The 21,596-nt window shown below is 44.9% G+C and overlaps 1 protein-coding gene across 1 annotated transcript in view; it reads right to left on the reverse strand.

Moving 5' to 3' along the window:
* The window catches only part of L (zinc finger protein Lobe), a 178,708-nt gene that overhangs the window by 131,124 nt on the left and 25,988 nt on the right, over window positions 1-21,596 (reverse strand). Inside the window, exon 3 of the mRNA XM_075877246.1 lies at window positions 14,855-15,004. Coding sequence (XP_075733361.1) covers window positions 14,855-15,004 — 150 coding nt within the window. The remainder of the gene's footprint in view (window positions 1-14,854; window positions 15,005-21,596) is intronic.

Here is a 21,596-nt window from a genome sequence, read left to right on the forward strand (position 1 = left end):
ATTTATTTTATTATTGCGCAATGTAAACCTTTTGGCACCATGAGGATGTGACCAACTACTTTATACCTTTTTCTGTCTGGACACTATATATATATATATATATATATATATATATATATATATATATATATATATATATATATATATATATATATATATATATATATTGCAGATTCCAATTGTCTTGGAATCGACGTTATGCACAGCATGTGGAGGGAAAGAGACCATGTTATAAAGTTTTTATTGAACGACGCACTACGAAGTGACGCTAAATGTATGTGCAAATGTTGTACGCACCAACATACGTTGAACAGTCACCTATTTCACTTAACCCGCAGTTTGCACTTGCGCAACGATGTCAAAAACTCACCGCGGTGGTCTAGCGGCTAAGGCACTCGGCTGCTGACCTGCAGGTCGCGGAATCAAATCCCGGCCGTGGCTGCCGCCTTTTCGATGGAGGCCAAACTGCTTGAGGCCCATGTGTTTATATTTAGGTGTATTTCAAATAACCCTAGGTGGTCGAAATTTCCGGAGCCCTGCTCTACAGCGTATTTCGTAATCATATGTTTGTCTGGGGACGCTGACCTCCCCCCCCCCCAACCCAATTATTATTAACGATGCCATCTGGAACATGAGTATTAGCAACACCAGAAGCGATAAGCTGATATGAAGCGCTTGGGCTCACGAGGTTGGTTGCCCAGGACACTGCCACATAAATCAACTTGAGCTGATGGCGCGTAACTACAATTGACTTTATCCCGACGTGACGGCTGTATCATAGGAGCACATATGCAATGTTTATAAAATTGGATAGCCAGCAACGCTACCACAATTGACCTTTCACTAACATTAGAATCCTTTTGAAAATCAGTTCCGCGGTTTGACTTGGCTCAGTCGTAGAATACTGGATTGCCATGCAGAAATAATGCTCCACTTCGATTCTTGCGGGGACCTAGACATTTATTCTGTGCAATATTGGGGTCAACGCCGCCGATGTTAGCGTTTTTCTTAACGCTCACACTTTAAAATTACCCAGATTTGTTCTCGCCGTTACTGGGTAGACCAACTGTCAGTCACCTGTGGCACGTAGCTGCATAACTGTGGCACATATCTGTCAGCGATTATGTGCCACAGGTCTGGCGGAGAGAGTTCGACGACGTGCGCGACGGGATTGCGACAGTGTTCTTGTCACGAACAGCGCGTCATATTCGTCGAACCATCCTATCCTCCCATACCGATTTTGGTTCACCCGAGGTTAAAGGAGTGATTACGAAAGTACTCAGACGTAGGAGGCTAGATAGATAGATTGATAGATAGATAGATGGATAGATATATGCCAAAAGTGCTTGCAGTACGCAAAGAAGTGCTTCGCACAAAAAAGTGTTTTTTTCTTTAGATATACTGAGTCGACGTCACCCGATGCTCTCGGTATCAATTTCGGTACGACGGTTCACCACTCGAGCTATCAAACACATGACCCAGATTTGCGGTTAATAATAATATTAAGTTGCAAGAAAGGCGGTAAGACTGGAATACACCGTGAATAAACTGAGAGGCTCAAGTCTTTAAGCGCTTTCACAGGATATTATGGGCAAGTTTTAGACATAACGAGGCAAGTACGGCGGTAGAGTAGATTGTAGTTTTGTGACTCAATGTGGCCAGAGGTGTACCTGCTGAAGTGTCGAACAGGTTTCTCAGCTTCCATGGCTGTGTTATTAGGGTCTGCTTACTGCCCTCCCTTAGAAGAGTATTTCGTACGCTAAATAACCGAACATTTCATCCAAATAGTTAGGGACTGCTTGTTGCGCCCCCATCGAGAAGTATGCATGGCATCGTAAAGAGCGAATACTGGCGTAAGGCCCTGCGACTGAGATGTGCACTGATTTGAGCACTACGAGCGGCTGCTCGTACCGGTGGTGTCTTTCGACATTCGCGGTGGTCATGTGATTCATCATCTTAGAGAATGAAATCCCGGTAGGTCCCACGCATTGTGGGAATTGATTCCATGAGGAGCAGACAACGAGTACTGAGCCTACGCCGGATTTTTTTGCTTTGAGTCAAGCGTTACGAGGCGGATTGATGTCCTTGGGTAAACGCAATAGTTGTGCGAATATCGGGGATTTACCAGGCGCGTCGAGCACGCTGGCGTGAAAAAGGTTGCCTCATGGTGCGATGTGTATATCGTATACTCACATTAGAGACGTCAGTTTTATGTCCACAGAGTTCACGCTACGGTGCGATGATGTGCGTGTCATATAGGTAGCGATCTTAGGCGTATTCGCGCAATACTACGTGATCATAGCTTGCCGAGTTAGAGGTGTACGTATGTGTAATGTTGAGCACACCGATTTCAAAGCGAACAAGCCCCGCGACTACAACTATATCGTTGTCCCGACATGACGCTTGTACAGGGTCTTCTTTTGAAACGGTTTGGAGTACAAGCGTGGCTCTGTTGTACATGCCGTGCAGAACGCCTAGGTACCGTTTCGGGTGACGCTGTAGTTTCTATTCTTTGCTTCCATCGGGATGTATACATCGGCAACGCCACCGACGGCACCACATTTCCTGCGGCACGAGCTGCTTGTTGATGTCAAAGACTGTTAACATGGACTGTGAATCACCTGTAGGTCATATACGCATGCCACGGGCCGCTGTACGCGGGTATGTGCCACAGGTGACCAGTGGAAGAGAGAAAAATAACGTTTAGGAATTTATTATTTTATGTCAATTTATCCTGAAATACAGCCAAGTAACACGTGATCCTTGTGCGCCGATATAGCTAACTTCGAACATGCTCTGGTGGTGCCCCACGTTATACTCTGTGTGGAAGACATCACGCCGTCCAAATGGGAGGGTGCCATTAAGAGCTCCGGACTCAAACAGCAGTTATTGGCAGTCCACCGGGCCTGCGACGCAGCAGAGAGTCTTGGTTTTTCTGTTCCGACGTGAGAACGGCGCGCAACGTGCTAACGCGCGTTCCGAAGGACCAAATAAAGTTCATCCACCCATGACATGCGAACCGTGTTTGGTATATATCAAGTATATTCTGGTATGTATCAGTTATCAGAATCTATTGCCGGTGGTTTTGTTCTTTGGTTGTAATCGATTGCAATGCACGTATTTGCATAACACGCCTTTTTGTTAAATATAATGCAATATTAGTTTGGATGTAGTGAATATATGCATACATGGAAGTGCATGCCGATCCCGTGAATACGCTGTTAATAACACTAACATGTTCTGTTTTTTAAAAACTCGTATATACTGACAGGGTAGTAAAATTAAGTGCTCCTAACTTGTATAGAAACACATCCTTCATTATCACAGGTGTATCAGAGAAGGGTGCATGCAAGTTTGTTCGCACGTAAGCAGTGCAAGCAGAGTGAGGAAAGCACAAGATAATCATGCAACACACACACACACACACACACACACACACACACACACACACACACACACACACACACACACACACACACACACACACACACACACGCACGCACACACACACACACACACGCACACACACACGCACACACAGCAAGTGTATAAGGACAGAATGTGTTGATGAGTGCCAGATATTGTTGAATGTCTGTTCTGCTCTAGGCATAATAGGAACACATTGCGTGTTTCGGGCCTACAGTTAATCATTGGATTAACGTACATCATCATTGTAACTATTCAATCACCTCGTTTTAATAGCAAGCAGTTGGCCTATTTCGGAAAATTAGAGGCGCTGTCACGTGTAATGACAGCGCGTGTCACGCACTGCGTTTACCGACTAACGTAACGATGCTATATACTGCCACCTGAATCTTCATCTCGCATTCAGTTGTTTGCGAGGCGCATGCGCCTATGTTCAAACCACATAAGCCGCCTCGCCATACCCGAGATGCAGGCCTCATCCTGGTCCCCCCGAGCTTAAATGTTGGCGTCATGTGACATTCCATCGTTCTCTCGTAGACTTGATGTACGGATAAGTTTTGTTCATTCACATTTTCGGACACGCTTTCATAATAGTAAAATTATTATTATTATTATTATTATTATTATTATTATTATTATTATTCGTTTCAATGTGGTTTAACATCCCAAGACAATGATATGATTAATAAAGGCGGAGCACTATTAAAGGTGGAGTGCTCCGGGAATTTCGATCACCTGGGGTTTACCGTGCACCTAAATCTATATATACACGGGCCGCAAGCGTTTCCTCGAAAGTGCGGCCGCCGCGGCTGAGATTCGATACCGGTCAGCAGTCCGCCTCCTTGCAGTTACACAAAGACGGAATAAACATCTGCCACTAGACCACCGTGATGGGTGGACATGATTTTGGGTTATTGCTGAGGGAGAGCTTCCGTAATTTATATTGAAGAAAAAACAAAGCGTTCCTTGGATATGGATGTATGAATGCTATAAGCATCCGCTTATTAGCGGGGTGGAGACATGGGGGCCACCAGCCTCGAAAGAAAAAAAACACAAAGAAAACTTCCTTTTATGTTGGGCGAAGGCCTTTTCTACTTCAATCAAATTTATGTTATTACAAAAAATGAAAATGAATATTCACGGTTAAACTCTCTTGTTCTTTAAAAAAATGACCTCATTTTCCCCACTATATTTGTCCTTTATCTCTACTTTTCTGCTACCAATGTTCTAACCATTTCTGACTTGCTTCAATCGCGGACGTGTTCAGCTTTCCATGGTTGTCCCTAAAACCCAGGGCTTCATGTAGCCTCGTACCTACATGAATATTGACGTGGATATCACCACATTCAATCAGAAGATGTTCCGTCGTTTCCTTAGCTCCCCCACAGATTATACATTGTTTTCCTCCATTATTGAATTTTGCTTCATGACTACACGTTCTAAGGGAACCCGACTTCGCTTGTTAAATATGTCGTGTTCAAGCAGCACCTCCTAGAAGGCGCTGGTCACCAGTTAGAAAGCATCTTGCTTTTGGGATCAATTGTGCTACGACTGTTCCCTGCTCAAGCTATCAAACGCAGGACCGATATTTGTCGTTAACGGTATAATATCAGCTTAAGCGGAATACGCTAGGCCTGAGATACATTATGAGCAAACTAAGACCTCAATTTTTTTAATGTTTTGATGAGACAATCTGGGCAAGTTCCAGACAACTAGCCCAAGTAAGGATGGTGGTAGAGGAAATAGCGGTGTTGTTACTCAGCATTTGAAGAGTAACTGTCAATAAGATGCGTTAGCTGGTGGCTTTATTGCTCTACCATAGCGGAGCACTTCATACTCGAAATCATTCAAAATTTACTGTGTGAATGTGTAATTAGAGACTGTTTGTCGCACTCCAATCTAGAACTATAAAATCGTAAAAATAGAACACTTAATGGTTCGAATGACTGCCGTTCCGGCGTCCTATACTTAAATATGCCATCGCTAATGGAGGCAGAAATGTTGTAGGCCCATGTGCTCAGATTTGGGTGCACGTTAAAGAACCCCAGGTGGTCAAAATTTCTGGAGAAAGAAAACGCAGTGAACATTTTTTTTGATACATGCCGTAGTCAAGCACTGCAGCCAACTGCCTTGTCGCATTGTGCGCTCTATATGTGTAGTTGTGTGCGCTTATTGCAGTTTTACCTTTCAGAGGGTGTTTTTATAATATTGCCTAGATGTTTATTTCTTGTGTGTAAATTATAATAAGGATATGGCAGCTGCATTTGCGCGTTTTGCAGTGCAATGAACTTCTCCATTCATCAAACATTAACAAATTGGGCATGTGCTTACCAAGAACATCACTTGAAAATAAGAGTTTTCATTCCTCCAGTGATACCCCTGTCTTAACTAAAAGTGTGCATAGACACACATTGACATCGCGTGCTTGCCGCTCTAGTGGTGCAGCTTACACGAATCTCATCGATGCATGCAAACGACATGTTTAAAAAAAAGCATGGCCTCAGAGACGAGCACGCACGTAGAAGTGGTATCGGAGGCTGTATAATATTCCTAGTCACTACAAAATGGCCTTCGAGACAGCCTTTTCTGTGGTCTTCAATCTCTGAGACTCGAAGGTTCCCAACGACCGTTTGGAGCGCTGCGAACCTAAATCAGCTAAGGTACCTAAATGAAACAAGTTTCCAAGGTAGTGTCACTCATTGTTGTCGAGCCGTCCTCCTCCCTCTCTCGCTTATCCCTCCTTTTTCTCGTCCATCCGCGTCTGTAATTGGTGCATTCGTTGCACGTGATCTTGCAAATAGCTGGTGGTGTTATTTATTATTACGCAAAAGGTTCAAATCAAGAACGCATGCGCATATGGCTTCAGCCGGATTCTCATTGTGACCAAAGACGGAACCGTAGCCAAGACATAAACTGAAGAGGAGGAGCATTTCCGTGTGCGCCAAGCTGACCAAGATTGTTTCGCAGTGCTCGTTCAATGCATCATCCACGTTTTTAAACAAGGCTGGGCTGCCGTAAAACAAAAGAAAACGGTTTTGCTTTTTTCAACTTACTTCGTGCTATTCGAAATAAAGGACACCGTGAAGTGTAGTTATGAAACATCTCACGCGAATGCTTTCGTAACACTCCATGATTGATTGATATGTGGGGTTTAACGTCCCAAAACCACTATATGATTATGAGAGACGCCGTAGTGGAGGGCTCCGGAAATTTCGACCACCTGGGGTTCTTTAACGTGCGCCAAAATCTGAGCACACGGGCCTACACCATTTCCGCCTCCATCGGAAATGCAGCCGCCGCAGCCGCGATTCGATCCCGCGACCTGCGGGTCAGCAGCCGAGTACCTTAGCCACTAGACCACCGCGGCGGGGCTCGTGCAACTCCATCGACGTACGTCGACGCGGATCTGGAATGCGAGTTCATTTATCAGTTTTTATTGAAACGCCAGGAGCGCGTCTAATGCACGTCTAGTGCATGACAGTTGTTACAAATAATTATGCGTACGCACATATACAGAGCAGCTGGAGGGTGTAATGAACGCACCTTCAGGACACATTTCACGCTTGACCAGTTGACCAGAATGCGGCGTATATAAAGGAGACGAAACATGCTGCTTTGGGACACCTCACCAGTAGATTTCTCACTTTTCAGAAAGTTCCGCGCACCGCACCAGAATCACCTGGCATCACGATTGTCCAAATTGACACATTAAAAAAAAACGTCATCGTAGCACTGCTAGTCAAGCGTTCGTACCAGTCTGGCCGTGGTTTTTCCTTGCGTGTGCACAAGCTGGCTGTAGACACTCGTCACAACGTTACGCCTTATGGTCAACAGGATCCAGCAAGAAGCGCGCTCACTGTGTCACAGCACGAACAAAACACATTCGGAGAACTGGACAAGTTATAACTGGACGAACTACGATGTACGACGTGAGACACCATGGCTAGTGATGTAAAATATAGAACTTCACAACGCTGACAGTTCATTAACGCACATACTGCTTGCTCTTTTGTTCAACCATTCATGTTCATATAGGTAACCGTTTATTCTACTACTCATTTCCTTCCATTTTGTTGCAATTACATCTGTTCACCGTAGCAACTGAACCCGAACATTCGCTTTTTCATGAAAGTTTTGAACCTCCAAGGGGCGCTCCGGGAACATAAGCAAGGAGGAAAGGGAAAGGTGTCACAACCTTGGAAACTTGTTTCATCTAGGAACCCTAACATCAGCCACAGGGGCCTATGGGAGTGTCCCCTCTTAACTTTGTATGTTACTCTATGACAACAAGCAGACACTGCAAAAGCTGCACACGCCGGACAACGCTCACTTCGTGAAACAGAACATCGCGAAACGTTGTATAATTGCCTGAAGCTTCGACGGGTTCCGATAGCTGCGGCGCATGCGGGGGGCACCGTTTTGCCGGCACAACAGTGGGCTGCCATTGGCCACTTTCATTTTGAGTGGCCATCGACTTTAGCGCCAATTTAGCTTTCAATTACTGTCTCTGCGTAAGGATGCCCATCTAGCGATGACGTAATATGGCGTGATTACGTGGCCCGCCAGTGCGACAGTCATTCTGACCGTTCAGTGTTCGTGCTTTACGATAGGATAGTTCTCTATGGGAGTGCGACAAGAAGTCCCCAATTACACAGCCACCAAAGAGGGCTTCGCATTAAAGACAAACGTTCGACTATTTGGAGCACAATGTACTTCACTGTGGGATACATTGCTGGTGGAATGGCAACATCATATAGTATTATATAAATCATGAGTGGACACTCCCATACACCCCTGCGGCTGATTTAGGTTCGCAGCGCTCCAAACAGTCATTGGTAAGCTTCGCAGCCTTAGAAATGGGAGACCACAAAAAAAAAAAAAAACATGTCTCGAAGACCGATTTCTAGCGACCAGGAAAAACATACAGCCTCCGAGGCCACTTATATGTGCGTGCTCATCTCTGAGGCCGTAGTTGATTTTTTTTTTACCGCGTCGTTTGCCTGCATCGATTAGCTTCGTGTAAGCTGCACCGCCAGAGCTGCAAGCGCACAATGTGAATGTGTGTCTATGCATACATTTTAATTAAAACATGGGAATCACTGGAGGAGCAAAAACTTTTATCTTCAAGTGATATTATTGGTAAGCACATGCCAACTTATTTATTGTTTGATGAACAGAGGTTCATTGCACTGCAAGACGTGGAAATTCAGCTGCCATATAAATATTATGAATACACACAAGAAATAAATGTCTAGGAAATATAAAAAAACACACCCGCTGAAGAGTAAAACTGCAATAACGCACACAACTGCACATACAGAGTGCACAACGCGACACGGCAGTGGTTGCCTTAGCACATGACTCTGGCATGAATCAAAACAAAAAAAAGCTGCTGTGTTTTCCTTTCCACCTTCGCACTAATAATCTCCTGCACAGTTTACATCGCTCTTTCGCAAGAAATAGTCACAAGCAGTTGCCTCAGCGAGAACAAAGCAATTTAAGGTGTCATTCAAGCCGTTAATGAGTCAGAAGTGTTTACTCAAACATTAAGTCCTAGCTTTAGCTAAAAAAAAAACCTTTTTTTGATTTACCACTTCTCTCTTATTGTGCTCGTTAGAGCTTCAAGCAATTCGCGAACGCCGCAGATAACGATACTAAGCACAGCTGCACTTTTCACAAAATGTCATTCATGCAGCCAATTAGAATACATGTAGCGGCTCAAAGAAAATTTAACAACGCGAGCGGCATCCCACTTTCTTAAGCCAAGAAACGATTTCCTCGCGAACGTGCTGCGCAGATCCAGTTTATTTTCAAGTGAAGCAATTCACAAACACATTACACGAAGAGCAAAAAAAAAATGCATCTGCGCGAAACCACACTACGCGAGAAATATTAGGTTAAAGCTTAAATGACAAATGCGATACGCACTTTACAAAGTCGTGATGGCGTTCGTACCTAGCATCAGCCAAGCTGAGTGGCAGACAAAACAAGCGAAGACCACGACGCACGCCGGCCATGTTATCGCACATCTTTTATTGCGTTTCCCTGCTGCTGTCCGTACTTTACTGCCTTAAATGATCATGAACGTCGTGCACAGAGCGCAACAATGTCGCCGTCGCGTCGACGTCATGTGCACTTCTCTGGCACCCAAATTTATGCCAGATTTTTGCCCGACGATATCGCACCGTACAATCCCAAACGATGAAGACGGATTCCAAGCCGCAATGTGAGCTAGTGAAACATACAATCGCCGTCGCAAAGACACGTAGACTTATAATGCCCTAGAAGTGGTGCTGTAGTAGATAACCATAGTACCCGCGTTTCCGTGAAAGCAGTGATTGATGTGTTGCCATCCTTCGGCCGGTGTGAAGCTGCATAGCGGCACCGCTTTCGGCCAAAGTGCCCACTGTTAATTTTTAGTTTACTCTATGCTGACAGTGCTCAGAATAAATTATGAATGCTTTCAGCCCTGTACAGACCACCATGGGAGGAGAACTCGTAATGTGTGCCGGCTAACATTGTTTGAAATGAAAAAGTGGTCCACGGTTTATAGTACTGCATACTCCACTTTTGTGTTTAAAAAAGTGGTTAATGATTTAGAGTAACATGTACTCTACTATTGGAGAGCATAAAGCCGTCCTAGGAAATGCCACAGCGAAATGTAGCGACGTGCTTTTCATACAGTTCAGAAAATGTATTTTTGAGACGTCAAGTGACAAAACCACCACCCATGCCCCGACCTGTTAGCTATTACTTGCCTTGATTGTCTCATCAAAACACTCTTTAAAACTTGAAATGTTTGTTTGTTCTTAATGTACTAAAACCTCAGCGTATTTCTTTTAGCCTAAGTGACCGCTTACTTTCAATTTTGTTTCCGTTCCATAGCTGGAGCAGAGAACCGTCGAAGTGAAGTTAATCGTAGAAGCAAGATCTTTTCCTACGGGTGACCAAACTTTCTAGGAGGCACTGCTTTAACGCAAAACATCTAAGGAAAGCCTTTTTTTTTTAATGCGAATCATCTCATTGCGTACTGTTTCACTTTTGGCGTATATCTACGTATCTATCTATCTAGCTGCTAACGTCTGGATGCTCTCGTGGTCACCCCCTTTACTTGGCCTGAACCAAAATTAGTAAGGGAAGTTAGGATGGTTGACGAATACGACGCGCTGGCCAAGGCATCAATAATGTCACAATCCCGTCGCGTACGTCATCGAACACTTTCCGCAGGACAGTGGCACATACCCGCGGGCAGGTATGGGTCTATGGTATGCGGGTATGTGTCGCAGGGGATTGACACCCAGGAACGGCAAGTACACGCAAGGGGAATTTTATTGGCGCGACGAATGCAAAGAATAAATTCCAGGGTGCCAGCACAAATCGAAACCAAGCGTTCTGCGTGGCAATCAAGTATTCTACCACAGAGCCACGCCGGGTCTCGGAACTACTTTTCAAAAAGACACTAATGTTTGTGAAACGGGAATTTTGGTTGCAGTGCAATGTTATGAACATTACATATGTAATTCCTTAACGCAACCGTCCCTTCAGGTCAACTTGCGCCATCCGCTCAACTTGATTTATTTAGCAGCGTCCAGGGCTACTATCCTCGCGAGCACCAGCCTTTCATATCAACTTATCGCTTCTCATAATGCTAATGCTCATGCTCCTGTTGGCATTGTTGCGCAAGTGCAAACAACTGTTTATATAAATATCTGCAACTGTTCAACATGTCTCTGTGCGTGCAAGATTTGTACATATATTTAGCATAATTTGTTAACGTGTCGCACAATAAAAAAATTACAACACGGTCACCTTCCCTCTGCATGCTTTGCGTAACATCGATTCCCAAGGTACGTGGGATCTGCCGATTTTTTTTTCTCTTTCTCTCAATTAAAGAAGTTCGCCCTCAGTAATAACACGACAACATGTCGAGCCACCACGGTGGCTAGTGGCACTCACAAGAAGTTTGTTTCGTCTTAGTGCGTCTTATGGTGCCAGACTTCTGACCGGTATCGAACCTCTGCCACGGCGGCCGCATTTTAGATGCAGGCGGAAACACTTGCGGCGCGTGTATACAGTGTGTTTCAGCTAAGAAGCACCAAGCAATAAAAAACTAAAGATCAGTGCTACGCCTCTCTAACTTGCGCAGCATTGTTCTGAGCTGTATGTTGCACGTGCGAATATTTTTTTTATCTGCCAAGCACGGTAATTCACAAAGATTGCTTAAAGAACTTTTTAATTACAGACTCTAGAGAAAAAACTTTCAATACAGACTTGTAGCTCTTATCCAGAAATAACAAAATTTTCAAGTTACGGTAAGATAACAACGCTGGGTAATTTTTTTCCAGGGTTTGTTTAAAGTGTGCGAAATTTAAAAAAAATATACCACGTGATTGCGGCCTATAACGCGTGGCGCTTTGAGTGCCCTTAAATGTAAGTTGAACGAATTAGCGAAGGCTTCTCACAAACGAAGGTCGCTTGAACAGACTATCGCTGACTACGATGGACATTAAGCGACGGTTGAAAGGTACCATTACAATAAAAAAATGGGGGAGGGAAAGAAAGAAAGAAACGAAGACAATATACTTCGACGAAAAAGCGACTGCCCCGTGCAATGCGATACAAGACCGGAGACAGCATCATGTTTACCATTGGCCGGAGAAAAAAAAAATTATGTCTGCGCTGCACCGAATGCTGCTTCCGGTCTCGTCTATTTCACATGCCGCACATTGTGTCTCGCATGATCACGGTCATGGATGTCCGTAACGAGTGGTTAAATGCGTTTCACACTGCGTTAATCACAGTGGTTGTTTCGAACCACAGGCGCTCACAGATGTCGTAGCCGAAGCCAAAGTGCCGCTTGAGAAACTTCCGCCGAAAGTGGGCGTTCGCCCCGGTTAAAGTGCGCCAGCAATCATCTCGTTGACACTGTTGTGGCCACAACGGTGCTTGTTTGGCGCGGCGTTGTTGCAAGCATTGAGTATCGCGAGCTGACTAAGCGGCGTGGTTTGCAGGATCCGCCCGCCACCAGCGCTTGCATTCCCGTTTGCGATTTAGCGCTGCTTGGAAGGCTGCCGGATCATCGATACGCAGTTACGATCTATCTATCTATCTATCTATCTATCTATCTATCTATCTATCTATCTATCTATCTATCTATCTATCTATCTATCTATCTATCTATCTATCTATCTATCTATCTATCTATCTATCTATCTATCTATCTATCTATGACTTTTAGCTCTCCTGGCCATGTCAATGGATAATGGTATCTGTACCAAAATTGGTATGGTATAACAAGACTGAATGACGAGCATAAATTACTAGTCATAACATGAAAATCATGATATGTATGTTGTGAATGTCATAATTTACGTCACGTTCTTGCAGCTCTTGCGGTGGTTTCGTTCACATCGCATATTGCAAAACTGGTATGGTAATGACATGATCGCATTGCGAACATAGGTGACAGACCCTAATATGGAAATAATGACATGCATGTCATGTAAGTCATGACTACTCGACACGCTCATGGTGGACTCACGGTCGTTTTACTAGCTTGACATGCACAAAAGTTGGTATTACTGTACGTGATTGGATGACAAAGGTATATGACAGGTGCAAACATGATAATTATGACGTGCTGTCATGTAAGAACATGAATACATGCCACGCTCATGATGCGCTTGCGGCCGTTTCGCTAGTTTCACATATACCAAATTTGGTAGAACGGGACGCGAACAGATGTTGAAGGTATATGATAGGTCCAAACATGATAATCATGACATGCATGTCATGTGAAACGTGGCTGCTACGCTCATCGCGTGCTCACTGCTGTTTCGCTAGCTTCACATTTACCAAATCTGGTATTACGTGGCGGGAATGAACGACAAACACAAATTCCAGGAGCAAACATGATAATCATGAAATAAAAGTCATGCATGGCGTACTTTATGTCCGCATCGTAACGTTGTGTTGATTTCAAAGTAGCATGTCAACCTTTTTCATTTGCCCTTCGCATATAATTGATTTCCAATGTACGTGGAATCTGCGAATTGTTTTAACAATTAGACCGGCTACGTCATGAGACCACCGAGTGCTCTTTATTGATATGTGGGGTTTAACGTTCTAAAATCACCATATGATTATGAGAGACGCCGTAGTGGAGGGCTCCGGAAATTTCGACGATGTGGGGTTCTGTAACGTGCATCCAAATCTGAGCACACTGGCCTGCAACATTTCCGCCTCCATCGGAAACGCAGCCGCCGCAGCCGAGATTCGTGCCCGCGACCTGCGGGTCAGCAGCCGAGTACCTCAGCCACTAGACCATTGGGGCGGGTTAGTCAAAGTGCCTTCGGTTCTGTACAAAATGCCTCGTACTAAAAAATAAGGAATCAAAATTGTTCGAAAATTTCTTTGTGGCATTACACACCGCGTGAACCAAAGTCAAGATGATCCCTCGATCTTTTTACAGCTCAAACGTGTTAGTTACACGAAATTAAATGAGCCATGGTTTCTCTCAATAGATAATATAAGCAAAGGTAATGTGAATTAATGCCGACTTTTGCCGAAGTTTCATACGTTGGCCTCTAACGATGGTGTGTGAAATACTGCTACATAGTTTCTAAAAGCTAAGCACTAAAACAGCATCTTACGTGGTAAGCGTACAGCTTGGTGTGACAGATAATGCATTATTGGAATAGCAGCAAGGATTATATTCAGTTCATTAGCCTCTCTCTGTTATTCTACGCAGGCAGGAAGAAAGCGAGGGATGACGATGACGAGGAAAGACGTTGTAAGCAGGCAGAAGGAATTCGTGACCACCGCAGCGCAGGTTGAAACGTCTGTATACAGTGGCCGTGAGCTGCATGGTTCATGCAGTGGCATGACAAGAAATGTCGACAACGACCCACCCGTATGAGGAGAAGGCATGAGTTTTGGAGTTTAAAGCACAAAACGGTTGTAGGGATGGTATTTTAAAGGATCTTAACACACAATGGGAAGGATGATTTCTTTAGGACAATCAATAGCATTACAGATGCAATGGCTGGTGGAAATGAACTATAAAGAGCCCAAGTCTCCAGACGTAAGGGTCCAGCTGGCAGGTGGAAATACTCAACTTTGCGGTAACAAAGTCAGTTGGTTTCTGTCACAAGTCAAACACACGAAAGCAAGTTCTTTACGTGTAAACGTATATTCAATTGATTGCACCAGTGACTCTTCATTGCTACGGGTACACAAATCAATAGATTTTAATAATTACCGACTGACTCCCCTGACAGTGGATTGGGCTTACATTGATGCAGGTGTCCCACACGCCGTCCCATTGGAGCTATTCTCCATGGGACCCGGGAGAGCACAGAGGCCACGGCTCTCCCGAGTCCGGGGAGAGGGCGCCCTACACGCGAGCTTTAAGAACGTGCCGGCTCACCGCGGCTGCAATCGGCGTTCCTGTGGAGCAACAGGCTGTGCACGCTGTCGAGAGCCAGGCCGCAGCCGTCGCAGTGGAACGCTGGTTTGTCCTCGTTCTCTCCGGCTGCTAGACTCGCGTCGCAAGGAGGTTCCGGTCCCTGGTCAGAGCCTGCGTCAAAGGGCGGAACACCATCTCTCCGTCACATTCAAGAGTTCTCGCAGTTGTCTGGTGAAGCAGACGAGATGGAGAAGATTGCCAACCATGCACAATTCGCAGCAGTTATACAAAACTCCACCTTTGCTTTTTTGCAAAAATAACAGTAAAACTTTTGTATTTGTGCGTGCATCAAATTCACAGGAACAAAAAAAAAAAAAAACGTGCTGATCTCATTCGTGTCCTTCATTTAGCGAATGTTTATATTTTCATTTTCACAGTCGTCGACATTTTGAGCGAGAGAAAATCCTTCATTAAAAAGCAGAGAATTGTGCCACGAACACAAATAGCTGATTTGCTTTTTTTGCATAGGGAAGGGAATTGGGGAGACGAAGACCGGACGAAAGAGGCGCGAGAAAATAAAAGAAACGTTGGAATAGTAAATAAAAAAGCTAACGTGAAAAAATAATAACTCAGACTTTGCTATCTTTCAATGGCACAGACACCTTTAGCATTAGACTCGCGTTTTGGACCCTTTAGCATGCTTCACGCAACAGAGGCGTGCGAGGAATTGTTTTTTTTTACATATTGGGGTAATATCGGCCAGCCCGAGTAACTGTGGTCGCATTTCGCCAGTCGCCGTCATTAACCTTTCATCGAGCGAACTTGGTCACCACACACACACACAACACAAACACACACACACACACACACACACACACACACACACACACACACACACACACACACACACACACACACACACACACACGCACACACGCACACGCACACGCGCACACGCGCACACGCGCACGCACGCACGCACACACACACACACACACACACACACACACACACACACTTCGCCGGACCCTTCCGGACCCCTCCGGACCCCTCCCAGAGTGTGCATACGTTTGGGTACGAACTCCTGATTAGTTTTTCAAGTGAATTCTAACCACGCGTGAGGTACAAATAAAAGAAAATTTTTGTACAGTAATTAGTGCGCAATGTGCCACTAAAGTGTTTTGGTGTAATTATGATGCGTGCTATACAAAGCAGGAAAAGAGAAAAAAGGTAATGTTGACGACAACCCACATTACTATATGGCGGTATACTAAAGTGCTTTAAAAATGCGCCTAGAAAAAGCCAGAAGTGGCGCCTACTGTTGAAAGGTATGGCGGTCCCAATTCAGAACCATACATCTTCAGACAGAATTCACTACACATGCATTGTTATCAGAATGAAGTTTTGTAGTTTTCTTAAAATTCATCAGTGCGAGGTACGGGAAAACCATTTTCGCACATAAGTTACGTATCCAGGGGCACAGTAAGTGAGATGATAATTATTGACTCCGTTAAATAAAATTACATAATAAACTTTTTAGAGACTGCAGTAAGTGGGAATGCTTGTACTGAAACAGAAAAAAAGGAAAACAATTGGTAGTAGTTGGGCTTTCTCGCTTTTTTATGTACGAATTATCTGAAAAATGTCCACTAAACAGGCCAGCATGGTAGTTAAAGTAGCCAAAATGTAGCCACGGAGCCGATCCAAAGTTTTGATCACCAGATGGGGTCACAAAGTAGCGAACTTGGCGCAAGCTGGCCACCAACGGCAACTCTGTCGATGATTCCATGTTATTCACGTAAGAAACTCGGGTGCCTTGCGCTCGTCAGGTTAACCTCCCTTCTGTCCTCTTCTCGCTTTCTATGCTGCGGTATATATTACTTTTTTATTGCTGCACACTGCTTTCCTGAGACAACAAGGCCACTCGCACCTCTACGTGCGAATAGGCGTACTTTTACTGTTTTATTATACAGGTGTGTGCAGCTTGTTCGATTTATGAAGCGTTACGATAAACGGCAACCGAACAAGAGAAAGCACAGAGAAACAACACACAGCGCTGCTGGCAACCACAATATTTTGTTTTCAAAACTAGACTCGTTATAAACCGCGATTGCGAGGTCAACTAAGCAAGCAGAATCTCGCCAATATACGGTAACCGAAGACGAGATGCACCTATTCGCCGAATCGAAGATCTTGTCCACGAGTAGTGAATTGCACAGGAACGGGCTTGCCTGGGCAAAAATAACTGCTAATCTGATAGCGGAACTATTCTGAATAATTGTTGCCCATATAGTGTCAACAGAAGTAGTGGTATACCAAAGGAATGTGACATTCCGCCAGTAACAAGGGAGGTAATGGAAGTCTTGGAGGGGACGGAAAGAGGCAAAACTGCTGGCGAGGATCAGATAACTTCACATCTCTTGAAAGGTGGTGCAGAAATTGGTCCACAAAAACTCGCCATCCTGTATACGAAGTGTGTTTTGACAGTGAGGGAACCAGAAGTTTGGAAGAATGTGGACATAAACCTATAATCCTTTGAAAATGGGGATGTCCAGTGTTTAAAAATTACAGCCTGATCAGCTTGCTATTCATTGTCTACAAGATATATTTAAGTAAATGGTAGCTAATAGAATAAAGACCAGCTTAGAATTAAATCAGCCAAAGGACCAAGCGGGATTTCCTTCAGGCTCTTTTGCAATAAGTCATATGCACACAATCAATAAGGAGGTAAAGAAATGTGCGGAATATAGCAAACCCTCATACCGTATATAACCTCCATAGATTACAAGAAGTCATTTTTATGGGCCGAAATAGCAGAATATATGCGAAATCTGGGCGTCCATGAACCATTAAAAAAACAGGACGAATACACAAAGGCTGTGAAGCCACAGTATAAGATTCCTCCAGTATTCTTCTGGCGAATTCTCCGTGTGCTCATTCATCCAGTAATTTCCAGCACTTGGTGAACTAAATTCCCCGCGTGTTTACTGGAGGTTCTCACGGTCCTATATATGAAAGAGTTAGGGATAAGAGTTAAGGAAGAATATCTTAGTAATCTGCGATTCGCTGATGACATTGCCTTGATGAGTAACTCAGAAGATAAATTACATGATTTCTGAACTGGACACGGAAAGCAGAAGAGTAGGTCTTGAAATTTATACGGACAAAACTAAAATAATGTGCAACAGTCTCGGCAGAAAACATCAGTTTGCGATAGGTGGAGAGACACTAGAAGTGGCAAAGGAATATGTTTACTTAGGACAGGTGGTAACCACGGAGCCGAACCATGAGAGTGAAATAACTAGAAGAATAAGGATGGGGTAGATCACATTCGGCAAGCATTATCAAATCATGAATGGTAATCTGCCACCAATTCTCAAAAGGAAGGTAAATAACAGCTGTATGTTACCGGTACTTAGCCATGGTGCAGAAACCTGGAGGCTTACAAAGAGGGTTCAGGCTGAAATGAGGACGACGCAGCGAGCAATGGAAAGTAAAATGATAAGTGTAACGTGAATAGACAGGCAGAGAGCAGAGTGGATCAGGGAACAAACGGATGTGAACGACGTGTGAGCCGAAATCAAGAAGAAATGGACATGAATAGGGAATGTAGCCCATAGGCAAGATCACCGCTGATCATTAAGAGTAACGGACAGAAGAGAAGGCAAAGGAGCGAAAGCGAGACGGAAAGGCAGATAGGCTGATACAATCTGTAAATATACTTCTACCCTCTGCCTACTCTCACCCTGTGACAATAATGCAGACGAGATTAAGTTTGCGAGCCACAGCAAGCACGGAATTAGGTTGATTAGCGAAACATGGAATGGGCCCTGCGGTGGGCGTAGTCAGGCTACAGATGGTGATACGTCATCAGAAAGAAACGAACAGCTCACGACTCCTAAAGATTTCTCAAAATGAATACGAATCGTACCGGTATGGACTATAGTAGATCCGCGTATTCTAAATGTGAAATGTTTCCGAAATTCTATATCCCACAACGTCGAGATAAGGATGCAATGCTACAATTCATATTTGACTGGAAGCCAACAATTAACGACGTATGTATAGCACCTTTATTCAGCAATCGACACCTTTACCGAGAAAAGATGTAGGAATAACTTGAAGGAAAAAAAGGCTTTTTTTACAGTCAAATAATTTACCGCGATTTTATTTACCTTTAAAACACCCTGATTAGCATAAAAATGAAAAGTGACTGGGTAAACTCTGCAAAGTGCAATGTTTTAACGGTGCCCAACGCTGCTAACGAAAGACCCGTGGTATAGTTGTCTTTGTTAATGACCCGCGCGTTACGCACAGCTCTGAGTACATTTTGTTTTGATGCGACACCTTATAGTGAAGGAATGAAACAATAGCAACCCAGACTCGTCGTCGGTGTTCTTACTAGAAAAGTCGCGTCGGAAGCTGTATTCCCCCGTGTTCACAAGCCCCTAGAAGCAGATTGCTTTCGTTGTCCCATGGTTATAACCAAATACTGAGATATCATCGCTTAATGAAAACTGTACACCGTTGGTTCTATAAATAAATACAACGTGCACTGCGACTCCCTCCGATAGGAACGATTCCTCTATTTTTGCGTTTGATAAGTACATAACTAAAATAAAATTTGTAGGGTTTCACGTCCCAAAACAACGCTATGAGCATGAGGGACGCCGTACTAAAGCGCTACGGAAATATTGGCCATCTGGTGTTCTTTACCAAACACTGACATCGCGCAGTACGCGGGCCTCTACTGCTTCCCCTCCATTGAAATGCGACCACCACGGCCGCAATCGAACCTGCGACCTTCGAGTCCGCAACAGAGCACCATAACTGCTACACACATGCGGCGTACTTAAGTACACGAAGTATAGCGAAACTAGCATTTTCTTTGACGTTGTGTGCTGGGTAGTCTTCAAAAATGTATCTGTAAGTAAGTAGTAGCAATTGTACAGATATAATCAGTGCCCATGAAGACCGTTGCTGCAGACACAAGACCCGAATAATAGCACCTTTTCAAAATGCAGCAGCGTGTTTCGCACATCTGTTGCATGTTCTCAATATTAATATTGTTGTTGTTGTTGTTGTTGTAGAAACAACGGGGCTTAATGTACCGAAGCAAGCCCTCAGCAATAGATGCGCCCTGAAAAGTTATGTTGACGCCTTTTAAGAGCGCATATATTGTTCAGGACTTGCTGCTTATGTTGGCATCAGCGGTGACGAAAGAGCAGATGCCCTGGACAATCAAGTACCTTTGAAACAACCGACAATCAGAGCTCCTGAGAACCAACAACTACCAAAACAAGCAATTCGGTGTCATTTACGCTCTCGATGGAATTCACCCCATCTGCCTCGTGTCACAGGGGCCTTAGTCGAGCCGATTCAACTCTGCTATACCGAATAAGAACAGGAGCTGCACACACTTCTGCAGAGTTATTTAAATAAAGAGAGACATTAGATGACAGTACGAAGAAAGGAAGGTTTCCCCACGCATGCTGTGAAGACATTGTGTTTTCAGTAGCTGATGCGAAAACAAGTGACTAACATACTCTTACGTTTTCTACTAGAGAGGAGATTAAGCGATGTATGGTGAGTCAAACCATATATATACATGAAAAGAGTCGCTCAAGCGGAGCACTTGCCAGCCAGGTCTGCCAGGTTAACCCAGCCTGTGGCACCATGCACCACCACCAATAGATGCGTTGTCATATAGTGGTCAGGTGGTATTTTATTGCACGCATTTAAGGCACAAACTTGTTCACATTAGGCCCTCGTCACTTTGCTGTCGTAGCCGTCGTAAGCTAAATCTATTTGATCTTTACAATGTAATTATTGGTGTCCTATAGTACATAAGCGAAGTTTTTGTGGCATATCTCCTCAATCGCTTTGCCCGTTTAGAAGAAATATCTCTGTGCCCACATCTTCAAAATGCAATCCGAGAAACGTCTTAAAACGAACACACATTAACCCAGCCTTTATCGCCCAGCTCATTCGTATTGAGGTCACGTGCGGGCAGAGCCGACGGGGAGCCGTGGAGCGTCCCGCCATCTGAGTGCCTGATTGCATGGCGGACCGTGACAAGTGTCGATCGGCTGTCACTGAGGCAAGCACACATGAGTGGCTGTTAAGCATCGCAGGTCCACCGATGCCAGACAGCGCCCCACATACGCCAGGGGTCTCGCATTGGTGGGCCCTGTCCAGGGCCCGGTGACCCGAGCCCACGGCGCCGCGAACTTCTAATCCCGGCGCCTGATTGCACGGTTCTACGGCGCGCATTCAGCGCCAGCCGGAGGCTAAGCCGCGACGACGCGAGGTCCGTCCCCGGGGGCTTCCGGGCAAGGCAACTGCACCTAGAAACGCCGCCGAAAGCCGCACTAAACCGAAGCGGACAGCGGCAAAGAGCTCTCTGAGAAGTCATCCATCAATTGGAAACAGCGCCAAAGCGCGCGCCCCGTCGCTCACTCTTCCCGTCGGTGACGCCGTTCCATGGGAGCCCAGGGCAAAAACAAGGCGTCCCCCTGACGGCGAGACTTATAAATCACGATCCGCGGCTCCCCTCCTCGCCCACGCACCAGTCAGCACGCCGTTCTGTTGCGTGCGCGGGCTCCACCGCGGCCCATTCGGAGGATCGGCTGATCACGTCGCTCGGACACCGAGCCCAGGGGCGATCGGGGATGAGAAACCGAGGTGTCGTCACTAATTCTTACTTTTCAGGCGTCTCCTGGCGATAACTTTCTCGTGGCATCATTGTTTTCATCAAGCGCCC

This window comes from Rhipicephalus microplus, chromosome X (assembly GCF_043290135.1).
Source record: "Rhipicephalus microplus isolate Deutch F79 chromosome X, USDA_Rmic, whole genome shotgun sequence".
In the NCBI taxonomy this organism is placed as follows: domain Eukaryota; kingdom Metazoa; phylum Arthropoda; class Arachnida; order Ixodida; family Ixodidae; genus Rhipicephalus; species Rhipicephalus microplus.